The 15,811-nt window shown below is 43.4% G+C and overlaps 2 protein-coding genes across 2 annotated transcripts; one reads left to right on the plus strand and one right to left on the minus strand.

Moving 5' to 3' along the window:
• Positions 1-454: 454 nt before the first annotated feature.
• Positions 455-2,853, plus strand: srp14 (signal recognition particle 14). The gene is made up of 5 exons (XM_080871646.1): positions 455-604; positions 1,314-1,386; positions 1,493-1,605; positions 1,689-1,721; positions 1,845-2,853. Exons 1-5 carry the CDS (start codon positions 581-583, stop codon positions 1,932-1,934), a joined length of 333 nt encoding a protein of 110 aa, XP_080727772.1. The 5' UTR covers positions 455-580; the 3' UTR covers positions 1,935-2,853.
• Positions 2,846-15,617, minus strand: xgb (x globin). Its single transcript, XM_080871645.1, has 5 exons — positions 15,447-15,617; positions 11,628-11,735; positions 4,458-4,578; positions 4,088-4,168; positions 2,846-3,116 (listed from the first exon to the last, which is right to left on the minus strand). The coding sequence occupies exons 1-5, from the start codon at positions 15,614-15,616 to the stop codon at positions 2,997-2,999; spliced, it is 600 nt and encodes a 199-aa protein (XP_080727771.1). The 5' UTR covers position 15,617; the 3' UTR covers positions 2,846-2,996.
• Between the last annotated feature and the right edge of the window lie 194 nt (positions 15,618-15,811).

Genomic DNA, 15,811 nt, shown 5'->3' on the forward strand with positions numbered 1-15,811 from the left:
TGTAGCTGCCATCACCAGTGTGTGAATGGGTGGATGACTGGATATGTAAAGCGCTTTGGGGTCCTTAGGGACTAGTAAAGCGCTATATAAATACAGGTCATTTATCAGCTGACGGCGGAATTTATGGATATTAATGTACAAATGTTTCCTTTAAAACAGGGGTGCCCAATCCCAGTCCTCGAGAGCTACCGTCCTGCAGCTTTTAGATGCATCCCTACTCCAACACAGCTGAATCAAATGGTTTGGTTACCTCTTCAGCATGCCATCGTGTTTGGCAAAGGCCTGATAACAAGCCATTCATTTGATTCAGCTGTGTTGGAGTAGGGATGCATCTAAAAGCTGCAGGATAGTAGCTCTCGAGGACTGGGATTGGGCAGCCCTGCTTTAAAACTTCTTACAAAACAAGTGTGTCATTGCTTGTTTTTGCCCTCCCGAACAGTAGGCGGCAGTGTGAGGTAAAGCTATCGCGCACAGGTCATGAGGTCGCAGGGCGGGGCTTCGGCTTGTGCAGTAGGCTACGTGTGCTTCACAGCAGTTATCTTGCGGTTAGTGAGTTAACACCACAACTGAAGTCAGAGACATGGTGCTGCTGGAAAATGATTCGGTAAGAGCAAATATACCTCGTTAATAACTCGGCCTGTTGTTGACTATGCGATAGAAGCAGACATTGTATTCTTTAGCTGTCGTAAAGCTAGCTTGCTAATAGCCACAATGTTAGACACGCCAGTAGGCAGATTGAGATTAGCAGTTAGCTCTGAAGCTAAGACTGGTCTTAGACTTTAAAGTTGTACTTTCTGGCATAATTTGATTGTTCAGGTCAAAACGGAGCTAACCGAAATCAGTAGGTTCTCAGCCAGGTGTTGTTAACATTATCTCCAGCTGCCACTTGTTAAATTGGATTACACTTAGCTAAACTGTTGCAGTTTTGTGGAGCAGTGCAGTAGCATTAAATGCTTGAAATGTCTTGTCCTCTCGTCTCCTTTTATGTATTAGCGTAAGATTAGCAATAGTGAAAATAAGTAATAAAAATCTTATTGTTACGATTAGGATTAACGGTTTCATAAAATATTACTAGTAAGGCAGTCTGTATCATCTATCGAGGCCAATTCTCTAATCGGTACTTTTAAATAAAATAATCTGGATCCACACCGAATTTAAACTAATTCTTCCTCCACCAATGCTTCACCTTCTCACCAAGTTTCATGAAATTCGGCGGTGTAGTTTTTACATAATCTTGCTGACCATGCTTAAACTACTTTGCATGACTGTTAGCTTGATTTCACATCTTTTTTCTTTCTCCTCCTGTTGTCCAGTTTCTCACAGAGCTGACACGGCTCTTCCAGAAATGCAGAACATCAGGCAGTGTTGTCATCACATTAAAGAAGTGTAAGTGGGTTTTTCTAAAAGCGACAACCAAGCTGTGAATTTCCATGTTTCAAAATGTATTTATTTATATTTATGCAGTTTTAATAAGAGTCTTTCATTCTTCCAGATGATGGGAGAACCAAACCGGTGCCCAGAAAGGGCCACGCGGAGTCTTTTGAACCTGCAGACAACAAATGTCTCCTCAGAGCGACTGACGGCAAGAAGAAAATTAGCACAGTGGTGAGTTGCTTTAAGATTTAAATTTTGAGATGCTTTTCCGTCCCCACAGCTGGTTAATCCTGATTTTTCACTTATAATTTCAGGTCAGCACCAAAGAAGTTATCAAATTTCAGATGGTAGGTTGAGCAAGTTTTCATCTAAAATCTTTTTTGATCTCCATATAAGACTGAAACTACCATATTTTTCTTAAAGTTTTGCCTCTTTGATAAATCCACCATTTGTACTTCTTTCATTTTCAGGCGTACTCTAACCTCCTCAGAGCTCATATGGATGGACTTAAGAAGAAAGACAAGAAAAGCAAAAGCAAGAAAACCAAAGCCACCCAATGAGCAAGAGACTCTAAGACAACCTTGGGTACCTAAACTGGTTCGCACTGAGGGGAGTGGGAGAGGGCTCCATGTGATCTGCAGCCCCCAATCTGCTTTCCTCCCATTCATTCAAGGCCTCAGATTCACGGACTGCTTTGATATTATGCCATTGTTTGCATGATAACATCTCATCCCTGACTGCCCAGTGCCATTTGGAACAGAAAACTGAGGATTTCTCATTCATCATCTCCACCATTTCTGCTTCGGGACCAGATTCTCAAAAGTTCTGCTGCCTCTGGAGCCCGATGATTAACAGCCCTTCACTCTATTTAATTGTTAGAGCATATTTATGTTATGTTGCCAGCTAAAAATAAAAGTTGTGCTAGCTCATTCTAATTCAGCTGGTTTTAGATGTTTCATTTTTTTCTTTTTTCATGAAATTGGATTTAAATGTCAGTTTGAGTTTTCACGTAGAACCAAATGTCCTGTTTTGTTTTTCTGGTGGGGTCAAATGTCATGTACTGTATTTTTTTTTATTTTTTTATTATGTCTTTAGAGGCACAACTAATATTCTAGTCACTGTTTTTACATACCGATACCAAGCTGTTAAACTGGCTGTCTTAAATACTTTAACACCAATATGTATATTACAGCTTCAGCTAATGTCTGAATGATGTCATGATTTGGTTCAATAGTGCAGAAAATGTTGAAAGCTGCAGATTTACTGAAAGCATGTTTGAGTTATAAATACAGAGAGGAGTATTGGCTGTAATTCAGATGCCTTTTTTTGTTTATCACAATCACAAAGCATGTTTGACTGCAGCCAGAAAATGTTTCCACCCATTTGTGTTTGTCCCACCGTGATACCAGAGTCCTGCTCTCATACAAGAGGACAGCAGCAGAATTTAAATTCAAAAATAAAGTGCTTTCTAAACAGTCACAGCTCGTTTTTGTCTGTTGAAATACTAAAGGACCAAACGTGAGCAAGACGGAAAACATTACGGTTAATACGCTATTTACAAACTGCATTTTTGTGCTATACTGGTGATAACAGTCTGTGTGGCGTTTAAAAGAAGTGCTGTCTCATAGCGCTGTGTTTCTCTTGTCCGGTCTTTCCTTCGGGGATAGCGCGAGCTGGCGCTGCCGGGCGCTCTCTTCCTGGTATCCCTGGTTCATGAGGCTGGTCACAAACTGGAACATGGTCTGGATCAGAAACAATAAGCATTACACACATGCTGACCCTTGAAGTGTGAAGCTTTTGTCATCAGGTTTTAGCAGTTCCCTCTTCTGTGTGTAATTTAATACACACTTTCACAAACTTACTGCACTGTGAGATAAAGGTCTTTGAGAATCACCTTGTTGGTGAAAACATTTCATGTCTTTAAACTGGTGTTATCTTTGGCATTTTTAAAAAGGTTTTGCTTTGCCAATTCAGACAAAGACATGGGAACAAATCGTTTGTTTTATTTGACAGGCTTCTAGTAACAAAGGGCCTAAAGATACGATTTAAAATGAGTTCATTGCTAAATTACCTGTTATGTGTGGACATAACACTCCCCAAATCCCTCAATTTAAGCTTCTTTTTTGTGCTTGAATCATTCATAGGTTAGTATTAAGTGGCTTAAGAAACACACACACAGAATACAAAACATTCCTCTGAAAATGTTAAGGTAGGACTTGACTGACGTTTTGCAAATGTATTAGCAGATTATGAACTTTAAACTTTGCTGACGTGTGACAAACCAGCATTAGCCACTAGAGAGCAGGAGAGGGTCAAAATGGAAAAGGATGCACAGTTTTTATGTGGATATTATACTTTAGATCTAAGCATTTGGATTTTTCTTTACAGCTGTTAAAACGTTTCTCTCTGGGCAGCGTCAGCAATCTTTCATTTAAAAAAAAAAAACGTCTTAGAGTGATAAAACTCGTCGTGACAGAAACACTTTCCACTTGCTCAGCACCCTCTTGCATGGTTCAGTGAGATGTAGATTTTACCATCAGTCAAACTTGTGTTGCATTAGTCTCCATCTTGACATATAACGCGGAGCATTAAGGAAGGGAGTCGAGCAGGAACCAGCGTTGCTGCTGTGATGGTCGCAGCCATCACATCTATTCCACGAGGTTATTTAACCAGAACAGGAGGTGGAGAGACTCACAGGTCACAGGCTCCTTACCTTCCACGCCTCCTGCAGCTCGGCCGTCCACCTCTCCTTCAAGATGGGCTGCACGGCGCAGATGAATTCTGCTCCGACATACTGGGAAAAAATAAATAAATAAATAAAAATAATAATGTGAGATGCTAATGTGCTCATGGATTGTTATGTGCTATTTGCAAGAGCGGGTGGGTAAAGCATTTTTGCAGATTGGGGATGTGCGTCAGCTAATTCGGCTGCTGTGACTTTAGGGGTCTCGTTATATAATGGCTAATAAAGCGCTACACCATCAGCACAAATTAAAAAATATGTGTACGCCTCTCCAAACAAAGCAGCATCACACACAAACAAACAGCAGCTCAAAGCTGTTGGGGATCATCGGGGGCCTTACGCTGTAGTACTTAGGCGGGGCGTTGTAATGATAATGGCTTTTCCCCAGCTCCAGAGCCAGAGCCTCCAGTCTGTCCAGCTGGTCCAGTCTAGCCACACTTTTTTCAATAAAAGACATCACCCTGCAACAGATTGAAAAACACACTCAGCTTTATCGATCCACCATTCAGTCGTGAATTAGCAGGGAGCAACTATCAGGTGATGCGCATCCACTGTAGATGACACTCGTCTGTGCTGAAAGGCTGCAGACTCTCATGCCAATGAGAATATATAAGATCGATGTGCATCTATCAGTTCCTCTGAGCTGAAAGCCAACCAGCTCCTCTCACAATACTTTATCCCTCCCCGAAGACAAATATCTCTCTACATAAAAGAACACAGTATCAGTTTTCTTTGTTTGTGTGAGTCTGTCTGTTTGCTGTAAAATATGTGTTTGATAGCCTCAAAGATGGAACAAAGGATGAGAGCTGATTTAGCTCCCTCCTAGTTCTGTCTCGCAGCCCAACCTGGACATTGGTGCCGATCCCCAACAAGTGCACCTGAAGAGCCATTTGGCTGTAGCGGTGAATTTATGAGCTGCTGGTTCAGGCTGGAATTCCGCCTGCGCCGTGGCTGCAGCAGCCCCACGCTACCCTCTGCACCTTCAGGTCCTCAGGCAGTAATTGGGTGTTTTGGCCTCATGTGTAGAAAAACACAGAGAGGCACGATGCACGCTGGGAAACAGCGACAAGTGCCAGTGATGGATGTTATGAGCTCCTTCTGCTTTGGACTGGAAAGCACCGAGTGACACTCTGATTATATGATAACCTGTGGTTTATTGTTATGGTGTGTGATATGCACAACATGGTTTAATCATCTGTTCTTGTTATTCTAGAACATAAGTCTTGTGATAAAGTTCTTTTGTGGTCTAAAAACGATCGTTGCCACATGAATGTACCTCATGTGGGTGATGTGTTTCTTTCACTTCAAGAAATATGGACATTTATTTGAGTTTGTGTCCCCCCCCCCCACACACACACACACCGCCCTAAATACCCATTAGAGCACAGGGTGCTTGGACCCTAGTGGATATTTCCCCTAGGGGCTATCTGGAAGATTTTTGGGGAGCTTTTTTTTTAATATGTGAAAAACAGAAATAATTTGTTTTTAGGCGGTAAGCACAATCAAGTTATGAAATAGGCCCATTTGTTGCTACACATGGATTGAACAATATTAAGAGAAGGATGCACGCGTCACTGATGTTTTATCATTTGATTTATGAAAAGTCATGCGGTTGTTTTTTTGGAATCGGAAACCTTTACCGCATGAATGAATCATTTCCTATTCAGTCGATTTCTATTTTTTTTCCACTTGGTGTGTTTTATATAACATAAGTGTCATCTATTGTGGGATTTCCCACATACCGTTACCAGTCTGCTGTATCCCACTGTTATATTTGAAAATGCTCACCTAGAACACAAGTTCAGCTACATTACCTAAAGTGTTATTTCTGCAGACTGTATTTTCAAGCTGTAGCTGCTCAATAATAGTTATCTATCTATCTATCTATCTATCTATCTATCTATCTATCTATCTATCTATCTATCTATCTATCTATCTATCTATCTATCTATCTATCTATATATATATGTATATATATATGTATATATATATATATATATAGAGGCAGCACGGTGGCACGGTGGTTAGCACTGTTGCCGCACAGCAAGAAGGTCCTGAGTTCAATTCCTCCATCAGGCCGGGGTGTGGAGTGTGGAGTTTGCATGTTCTCCCCGTGTTTGCGTGGGTTCTCTCCGGGTACTCCGGCTTCCTCCCACCGTCCAAAGACATGCAGCTTGTGGGGATAGGTTAATTGGATAATTCAAATTGCCACTAGGTGTGAATGTGCGAGTGAATCTGAGTGTGAATGGTTGTCTGTCCCTATGTGTTAGCCCTGCGACAGACTGGCGACCTGTCCAGGGTGTACCCCGCCTCTCGCCCTATGACAGCTGGGATAGGCTCCAGCGCCCCCCGTGACCCTGAAAAGGATAAGTGGAAGCGAATGGATGGATGGATGGATATATATATATATATATATATATCCTATTTTTTTTTTTTTTTTTTGGAAGCTTGAAACCTGGATCCCCCATAGCCGGTTACCAAGATTACGTGAAGTACCCTCAGAAGGTCTGCTAGATGATGTTAATGCAGCACTACGGGCAATACCTACAACCACGATTACCGACACTAACAAGCTGATCTACAATACGGCAGCAGTGATCAGTGAGATGCTTGGCTACAAGTTGAACAGCCACAAGGGGCAGTACCCTCCATGGAGAAGGAGGCTAGAGGGCAAGATCAAAGTAGCACGGAGGGAGGTTAGCCAACTAACGGAGTTGCAGAAAGGTGCGACAAATAAGGTGCCTAAGAAATACAGCAAGCTGTCCATACCTGAGGCCTTGGAAACTGCCAAGCAAAGACTCACAGCCTTGGCCAGCCGCTTGAGGAGGTACACCAGAGAGATAGAAGGCAGGAGAATAAACCAGCTGTTCTCCACAGAACCAGCCAAGGTGTACTCTCAGTGGCAAGGGAACAATAAGAGAACAGCACCACCAAGGCTGGAGACGGAGCAATACTGGAAGAGCATATGGGAGAAGGACGCAACCCATAACGGCAATGCTCAGTGGCTAGAGGATTTGAGGGCAGACCACAGCGACCTCCCTGAACAGGGTCCAGTAACCATCACAGTGGCAGATATCCAAGAAAGGGTCTCCAGTATGAAGAGTTGGACAGCACCAGGGCCCGACATGGTTCACGCCTACTGGCTGAAGAAGCTAACTGCACTCCATGAGCGTCTGGCAGCACAAATGAACCAGCTGCTAGTTAACGAGAGACACCCGGAATGGCTAACTGAAGGCCGGACGGTCCTGATCCCCAAGGACCCCAAGAAGGGACCGGTCCCCTCCAACTACTGACCAATAACCTGCCTCAGTACTACATGGAAGCTCCTGTCAGGCATCATATCGGCTAAGATGAACAGGCACATGGGTCAATACATGAGCGGGACACAGAAAGGAATTGGCAAGAATACCAGAGGCGCAAAACACCAGGTACTGGTAGACAGAACAATCAGCCGAGACTGCAAGACCAGACTGACCAACCTGTGCACTGCCTGGATTGATTACAAGAAGGCCTATGACTCAATGCCCCACAGCTGGATACTGGAATGCCTAGAATTGTACAAGATCAATGGGACCCTAAGAGCCTTCATCAGGAACTCAATGGGGATGTGGCGTACAACACTAGAGGCCAACTCCAAGCCCATAGCACAAGTCACCATCAAGTGCGGGATCTACCAAGGAGATGCTCTGTCCCCACTGCTGTTCTGCATAGGCCTGAACCCCCTCAGTGAGATCATTAACAAGACTGGCTACGGATACCGACTACGGAACGGAGCAGTTGTCAGCCACCTCCTGTACATGGATGACATCAAGCTGTATGCCAAGAGTGAACGAGACATCGATTCACTGATCCATACTACCAGGCTATACAGCAATGACATTGGAATGTCGTTCGGACTGGAGAAGTGTAGTCGGCTGGTAACAAAGAGAGGGAAGGTAGTCAGAACTGAGGGGATTGAACTACCAGAAGGCAACATTGCAGACATAGAGGACAGTTACAAGTACTTGGGGATCCCGCAGGCGAATGGGAACCATGAAGAGGCCGCTAGAAAAGCTGCAACCACCAAGTACCTGCAGAGGGTCAGGCAAGTCCTGAGGAGTCAGCTGAATGGTAAGAACAAGATCCGGGCCATCAACACGTACGCCCTGCCCGTGATCAGGTAGCCTGCTGGGGTAATAGGCTGGCCAAAGGAGGAGATAGAAGCCACTGACATAAAGACAAGAAAGCTCCTTACCATGCATGGAGGGTTTCACCCCAAGTCCAGCACCCTGAGGCTGTACGCTAAGCGGAAGGAAGGGGGCCGGGGACTGGTGAGTGTCAGCACCACAGTCCAGGATGAGACAACGAACATCCAAGAATACATTGGGAAGATGGCCCCAACTGACCGAGTGCTCAGTGAATACCTCAGGCAGCAGAAACCCAAGAAAGAGGAGGGAGACGAGGAACCATCATGGAAGGACAGGCCCCTGCACGGTATGTACCACCGGCAGATAGAGGAGGTGGCTGATATCCAGAAATCCTACCAGTGGCTGGACAAAGCTGGACTGAAAGACAGCACAGAGGCACTAATCATGGCAGCACAAGAACAAGCTCTGAGCACAAGATCCATAGAGGCTGGGGTCTATCACACCAGGCAAGACCCCAGGTGCAGGCTGTGTAAAGATGCCCCAGAGACAATCCAGCACATAACAGCAGGGTGCAAGATGCTAGCAGGCAAGGCATACATGGAACGCCATAACCAAGTGGCCGGCATAGTGTACAGGAACATCTGTGCCGAGTATAACCTGGAAGTCCCGAGGTCAAAATGGGAGATGCCCCCAAGGGTGGTGGAGAATAACCGAGCTAAGATCCTGTGGGACTTCCAGATACAGACGGACAAAATGGTGGTGGCTAACCAACCGGACATAGTGGTGGTAGACAAACAGAAGAAGACGGCCGTAGTGATCGATGTAGCGGTTCCGAATGACAGCAATATCAGGAAGAAGGAACACGAGAAGCTGGAGAAATACCAAGGGCTCAGAGAAGAGCTCGAGAGGATGTGGAGGGTGAAGGTAACGGTGGTCCCCGTGGTAATCGGAGCACTAGGTGCGGTGACTTCCAAGCTAGGCGAGTGGCTCCAGCAGATCCCAGGAACAACATCAGAGATCTCTGTCCAGAAGAGCGCAGTCCTGGGAACAGCTAAGATACTGCGCAGGACCCTCAAGCTCTCAGGCCTCTGGTAGAGGACCCGAGCTTGAAGGATAAACCGCCCGCAGGGGCGTGCTGGGTGGGTGTGTGTGTATATATATATATATATATATATATATATATATATATCCATCCATCCATCCATTCGCTACCGCTTATCCTTTTCAGGGTCGCGGGGGGCGCTGGAGCCTATCCCAGCTGTCATAGGGCGAGAGGCGGGGTACACCCTGGACAGGTCGCCAGTCTGTCGCAGGGCTAACACATAGGGACAGACAACCATTCACACTCAGATTCACTCGCACATTCACACCTAGTGGCAATTTGAATTATCCAATTAACCTATCCCCACAAGCTGCATGTCTTTGGACGGTGGGAGGAAGCCGGAGTACCCGGAGAGAACCCACGCAAACACGGGGAGAACATGCAAACTCCACACTCCGGCCTGATGGAGGAATTGAACTCAGGACCTTCTTGCTGTGCGGCAACAGTGCTAACCACCGTGCTGCCTCATATATATATATATATATATATATATATATATATATATATATATATATATATATATATATATATATATATATATATATATATATATATATTTTTTTTTTTTTTTTTTTTTTTTTTTTTTTTTTTTTTGTGTGTGTGTGTACTTTAAAAAAATTAGGTCAAAAGGGATCCCTGTCAATCCGATTGTTCAGTCTGATGTCACTAGCCGTCTGGGCCTAAACTCCGCTGCAGGTCCATATATCAAACGATCACTGTGGCATTACTGAGAGTTGAAAAACTGTCTAAAGTCTTTCATCTTTAATAAAATGATCAGCGTTCTGCTCTACCAGGTGTAACAATTGAGTTTAACATCCAGGCATCCATGAAAACGGAATTTATGACATTTAACGGAGTTAGAAGTTAGCATGGAGTTAGCTCGCTAGCTTCTTTCTAAATACAATATAGCATGTCCTGACTGTGGGGTTTTGGAAACAAATTAAAACGTACAGCTCTGCTATCACTTCCAGCATAAATGAAGACAGAAAACTAAACAGCAGTGACGTTTGTAGGGTTACTGAAGTTGGGCTAGCTGGTATATAATGATGTGCTACGTGACCGCTAGCGACACAGCTATGTTAGCATAATATAAACAAGCTAACTTTTTCCCCACTCGATAAAAGTTAACGTGAGTGTTTTCGGTGGTCAGGAACAAATGTAATCGCATGGCAGGATGCTGTAAAAGGACCAAACTTCAGCCAGGAGAACAACTGAGATAATCCATCCACAATACGAGGTTAGTCATTCATATACTGCTGCATGGGCTGGGCTGTAGTTACATCCTAAGGTTTTAAAAACTGAGCCTAAATAAATGATTAGCGGTAATAAAAGCCGAGGGAGGTCAACAGTGATCACTGACTGTTTTAGGAGCTTTTTGAGATCAAAAAGAAGAAAATACATAACATTAAACATGTTAACAACACAAAAGCCATATTAAACGCAGACTACTACTAACTACTACTAACTACTTTAGACCCGGAAGTAGGATTCGTCATGTCATCACTTAATGACCGGATAGTTATCAGACACTGAACAATGAAAGAGTGAAATAATAAAACCTGTTGCTTCAGGTTGAGTGTGTCATCTGTTGGCAGAAGATGGCTAAAGCTAACAATGGTTCTAAGAAGGCTAAAGAAGCACATGGACAACAACCAGAAACTTGAGCTACTGCAGATTAGAGGAGGCAACATGACCCTTTGTTTGTTTAAAAATGTTTAATAAGGCAAGCTGGAGTAGCTATAGTGGAGTAAACTGCAGATCTATGCTAGGTTGAGATGCTACAAACGGGCTATCAAAATGGACCTAATCTTATAACACAATCAAAAGAAGGACTGATGCATGTCAGAGGGTGCAGAGATTGTTTTTGTCACAACAGATGGATGCTCCTCCCTCAGTTTGGTTCTGCCAGACAACCTCTTCCTGTTAAAAGAGTGTTCTTCCTCCCCACCATCACCAAGTAAGAACTGTGAGTTTGTTGAAATTTTCTTATATTTTTAGGGTCTTTAGCTTACAATATAAAATGCCTTGAGATATCTGTGATTGTGAACTAGTACTATAAAAATAAAACCATATATATATATATATATATATATATATATATATATATATATATATATATATATATATATATATATATATATATAGTAGCAGTAAATTTGAGTTTACGTGAAAGATATTGTCTTCCCCTTTGGTGTGTATGCTATGTTTAATTTGCTGTTTTTTCAGTGTTGTTCGAGATGCTGGTGTGTGGACGTGCTGGGATGTAGAGTCCGTGACTGACCGCAAGCCGTGCGCCCTGAGTTCTCGGCTGGTCCGCAACCTCTCCAGGTCCTCCACATCTCGGAAGAGGAAAAAGACGTCCTTGCATTCAGGATGGGTCTCAAACAACCTGTTTGCCATGACAACAAGTACAAGCAGCCATCCGTGAGCCTCTCAGAGCCACTCGTGTAACAGCCTGTCACATTCATTCCCACACCAAAACAAACCTCTCCCCCAGAGTTAAGATGATATAAACCCCAGAGTTTTAAGATGGACAGTCACACATTTATTATCCTGTTTTTGCTGTGCTGATTTCACCTCATCAGCGACGCAATTAGAGGATTTTCTCTCACCCTTGAGTCATTCTCTAAAATAGACACTTTGAATAGAGATCTGATTGTGCCTTTTGGATCTTACTCTAGTGCTGCTTATAGTCAGCGCCTTCCGGTTTTCACAGCCAACATTTGCAATCAGAAACAGGCCACGGGGGTCATGACTTTGTTAGCCTGTTAGGCCTTACACTCAATTCCACCCGTGGCTCTGGGCGAGCCGCCCTCTCAGATTCAGAGTCTCAATTAAATGAGCCACTGCTCCTTGCTTGCGTCTTCTGACTTGAACTCTAAGCCAGTTTCTCTAACCAGATATGTTTAAGCATGTTACCAACCAATCAGAGATCCTTTCAGTCTCCAGCTGAGGTAGCTGTGATTAGTCATGCTACCAGAATACACAGCTGCCTCCCATGGATGTGAGTGCTGTTGTGCTCACACTGAGATCTAAGGCTTATGGTAATTCTGTGTTTTCATCATCGTGGAAGAAAAGCATTGTGACAGGCATCTGAAATGTTGTCAGACAATCAGGGGAGGAAAATATAAGCTTAAAAAAAGAGGGTGACTGGGAGAAGCTGTTGATTTTAATTCACATAAAACTTAACGAGATAGGATAGGCATCACATTTCCACCGATATGAAACATCAGGTAATATCAGATACTCATCAAAGAAAAACTGTTTATTGTGTTTATTGTGGCTGATACCTGTGCAAACCTACAAAATGTGGGTTAAGGTAAAGTTTGATGTGCCCTGTTCTGAAGAAGACACTATTCAGAGCGTGTTAAAGCTCTGCATTACCAGAAGTAATTATGAGCTGATTATATTATCAGAGAAACAACAATAATTCTTAATTATTAGCTAACAACACAAATAGCACTGCTTACTGTGAAAATTTGTTACCTGTAGTGCTACACAGACAACTTGGACATGTACGGTGCTGATTTCTAACTCTGGGTTAAGGATTAATGGGAAATAATAACATGTAAAATGATGATGGGTGTGGCAGTTTTGCTGTTTTGCTTTTATTCCCTGTGGCCCTTTGAAAGAAAGCAATCCTGCATTTTTAAACCTGAGATTTAAAAAAAAGGGCACATGTACAACCTTGGAAGATAAAGAGATGGCTAGAGGTGCTGGGAGAGGTGTCAGAGACTCTAATGAATGCTGCAAAACATACCCATAGCTCTCTAGCCTTTACACAAGCTCACCAAAATGCCCAGAGGTCTGAGGAAGCATGCATAGCAGCATGTTTGTATGAGCTTTTAAGTACTGTTAAAGCACATCTTACTATCATGTCTCCCTGTTTCTTCCTCCAGTTTCTCTAGTCTTTATCATTTAACTGAATGCGTACAGCTGACAAGTTAAGCAACATGTGGGTACACCATGCGCTTTATTACCTACAGCATCACACATGAGAAACGTGCACGTAATTGTATCTTTTTCATTCAGTTCAGCTGCACAAAGTTGAAGAAACAATGCTGTGATATTTGCACAGTGTTACTGTTTTTGTGTTGTTGTTTTTTTCAGTAGCAAAGTTCATCCGCGATGAGAGAGCTGGGACACTTTCCTTCTCGCTACTCATACCGAGATGCTTGCCAGCTTCACTGATGAAATTGAAGCTCTTATTTCACGACTGTCAGCACACCGGCGACACATAGACAGCTTGTTATTTTCTTCCATTGTTAATCTCTTGTGGACATGGAGTGTGCATGCAAGCATGCATAACATATGCAGACAACGTAGCACTCTGAATGGCTCAAGTGGAATTTTAATTGGCATTGCACAGACGTTGCATTCATTTCTGTGTTGTTCACAGATATGCTACTCCACCTTTGATAAATAAACTGGACTGGGCTAAAAACACCACAGCACTTTACAGGAAGGGCCAGAGTCGTCTCTATTTTTTGAGGCGACTGAGGTCCTTCAACATCTGCCAGAAAATGCTGAGGATTTTCTATGAGTCTGTTGTGGCCAGTGCGATCCTCTATGCTGTTGCATGCTGGGGGAGCAGGCTGAGGGTTGCAGATGCCAACAGACTTAATAAACTGATCCGTAAGGCCAGCAATGTTGTGGGGATGGAGCTGGACTCCCTCAAGGTGGTGTCGGAGAGGCGGATGCTGTCCAAGATAAAGACAATGTTGGATAACACCTCCCACCCACTCCATGACATGCTGGTCAGTCACAGGAGCTCGTTCAGTGAGAGACTGAGATTACCGAAAAGCACCACTGAACGACACAGGAAATCATTCCTGCCTGTGGCCATCTCCCTGTACAACGCATCCACTTAACACACTGTTTGCTGCTACAGCTACACATGTTTCTTTTCCAACTATTTATTTATAAGTGACTTATGTATGTATGTATGTATATATATGTATATATTGTACTATTCTTAGTTAGTGTATTGTCTGTCTTGTCTTAATGTTGGTTTAAAATGGAGCACTGTAACAAAAAATAATTTCCCCCAGGGATCAATAAAGTATTCTGATTCTGATTCTGATTCTGATGCACCTTACTTTGGGTAAATTTCACAGATAAAAATTCACTTGCTGAGGAGTAAAGTGAAAACACCAGTGACAAACAGGCAATTCCCATTTGTTGTTTCATTGTAACCATTGCTGTTCAATCAGGAGTTGCAGGCCATGGTGACATTTGTACCCTGGGGTGTCCCTGGCCCACGAGAGGCCCGTGTATTTTCAGGCCAACACTTAAGGTCAATCGCTTTAACTCACTCCAGGCATCTTTCATTGGGCTTCTGGCCACAAATAGTCTCTCTTCACTCTAAAGACTGACAGTCTACATCACCATATCCTCTCATTTGTCTCATTTCCCTGCCAAGTGCCAAAGGGCTAAAGATGTTTTCCCGGAAGCTAGTTATCATCCTAATTGCTAAAATGAATTTGCCTGATGGCTAATGCCTTTAATTGTATAGTACTATGGGAGACCCGGAGTTCTGATAATGTTATTGTTACTATCACGTGATGACATTAGGATGTGATTTGGAGTGATATGAAGGGAGGTGCGCGGGTGTGTGTGTGTGTGTGTGTGTGTGTGTGTGTGTGTGTGTGTGTGTGTGTGTGTGTGTGTGTGGGTGGGTGGGTGTGTGTGGGTGGGTGGGGGGGATCTGTTCCAAGCTTCCGGGGGACACGGAGACGGGGGAGGGAGTGATGGAGATAGAATTCAGGCATGTCATCATCACAGTAGCTCACCAAGATACTTTACAGACCCCTTCCTCTGCAGGTCACAGCGTTTCATTAAGCTCTGATTGGATGATCAGACTGAAATTAATAGACATTTTTACTTCTTTTTTTTCCTTCTTCTGCGTAACAAGCAACAACAAAGTGATGCAACCCATTAATACAGTACAATACAATATCTTAAAGGACTCAGTGTGACTTCATAAAACTAAAGAATTTATTATAACACCACCCCCCATCCTTACATACCGCTTCACTAAATTAGTATTTTATTCGATTCTGAATTGCCTGAAATTCTCCAAACATCAGAAAAGTCCTACCTGACGAACATAATAATCCCAACTTTGGCTATATCGTCCCGGATAACTTTCCACGAGTCTTTAATCATCTGAATCTGGTCCTCGCTGGGATACGCGGCAGCAGCAGCATCCTCTGAAGTCTTCTCTGCAAACTCGGATTTTGCTGCGAGACCTGATATTGCGCAGCCCATTCTTCACATGAAAGACGGAAAGAAGATTTTTTTTATTTATTCTATTTTGGGGCAATGCCAATCCAGGAAGATTTTTTTTTTAAAAAAGGAAAAACGACAGTTAGATACTTCGGTGCCAGAGGAAATGTGCTGGTGGTGACATCTGGTTTCAGTGCGCGTCTGGAGCTCCGCTCCTCCGCGTCAAGTCAGTGACCA

Source organism: Rhamphochromis sp. 'chilingali' (assembly GCF_963969265.1).
Source record: "Rhamphochromis sp. 'chilingali' genome assembly, chromosome: 21".
Taxonomy (NCBI): Eukaryota; Metazoa; Chordata; class Actinopteri; order Cichliformes; family Cichlidae; genus Rhamphochromis; species Rhamphochromis sp. 'chilingali'.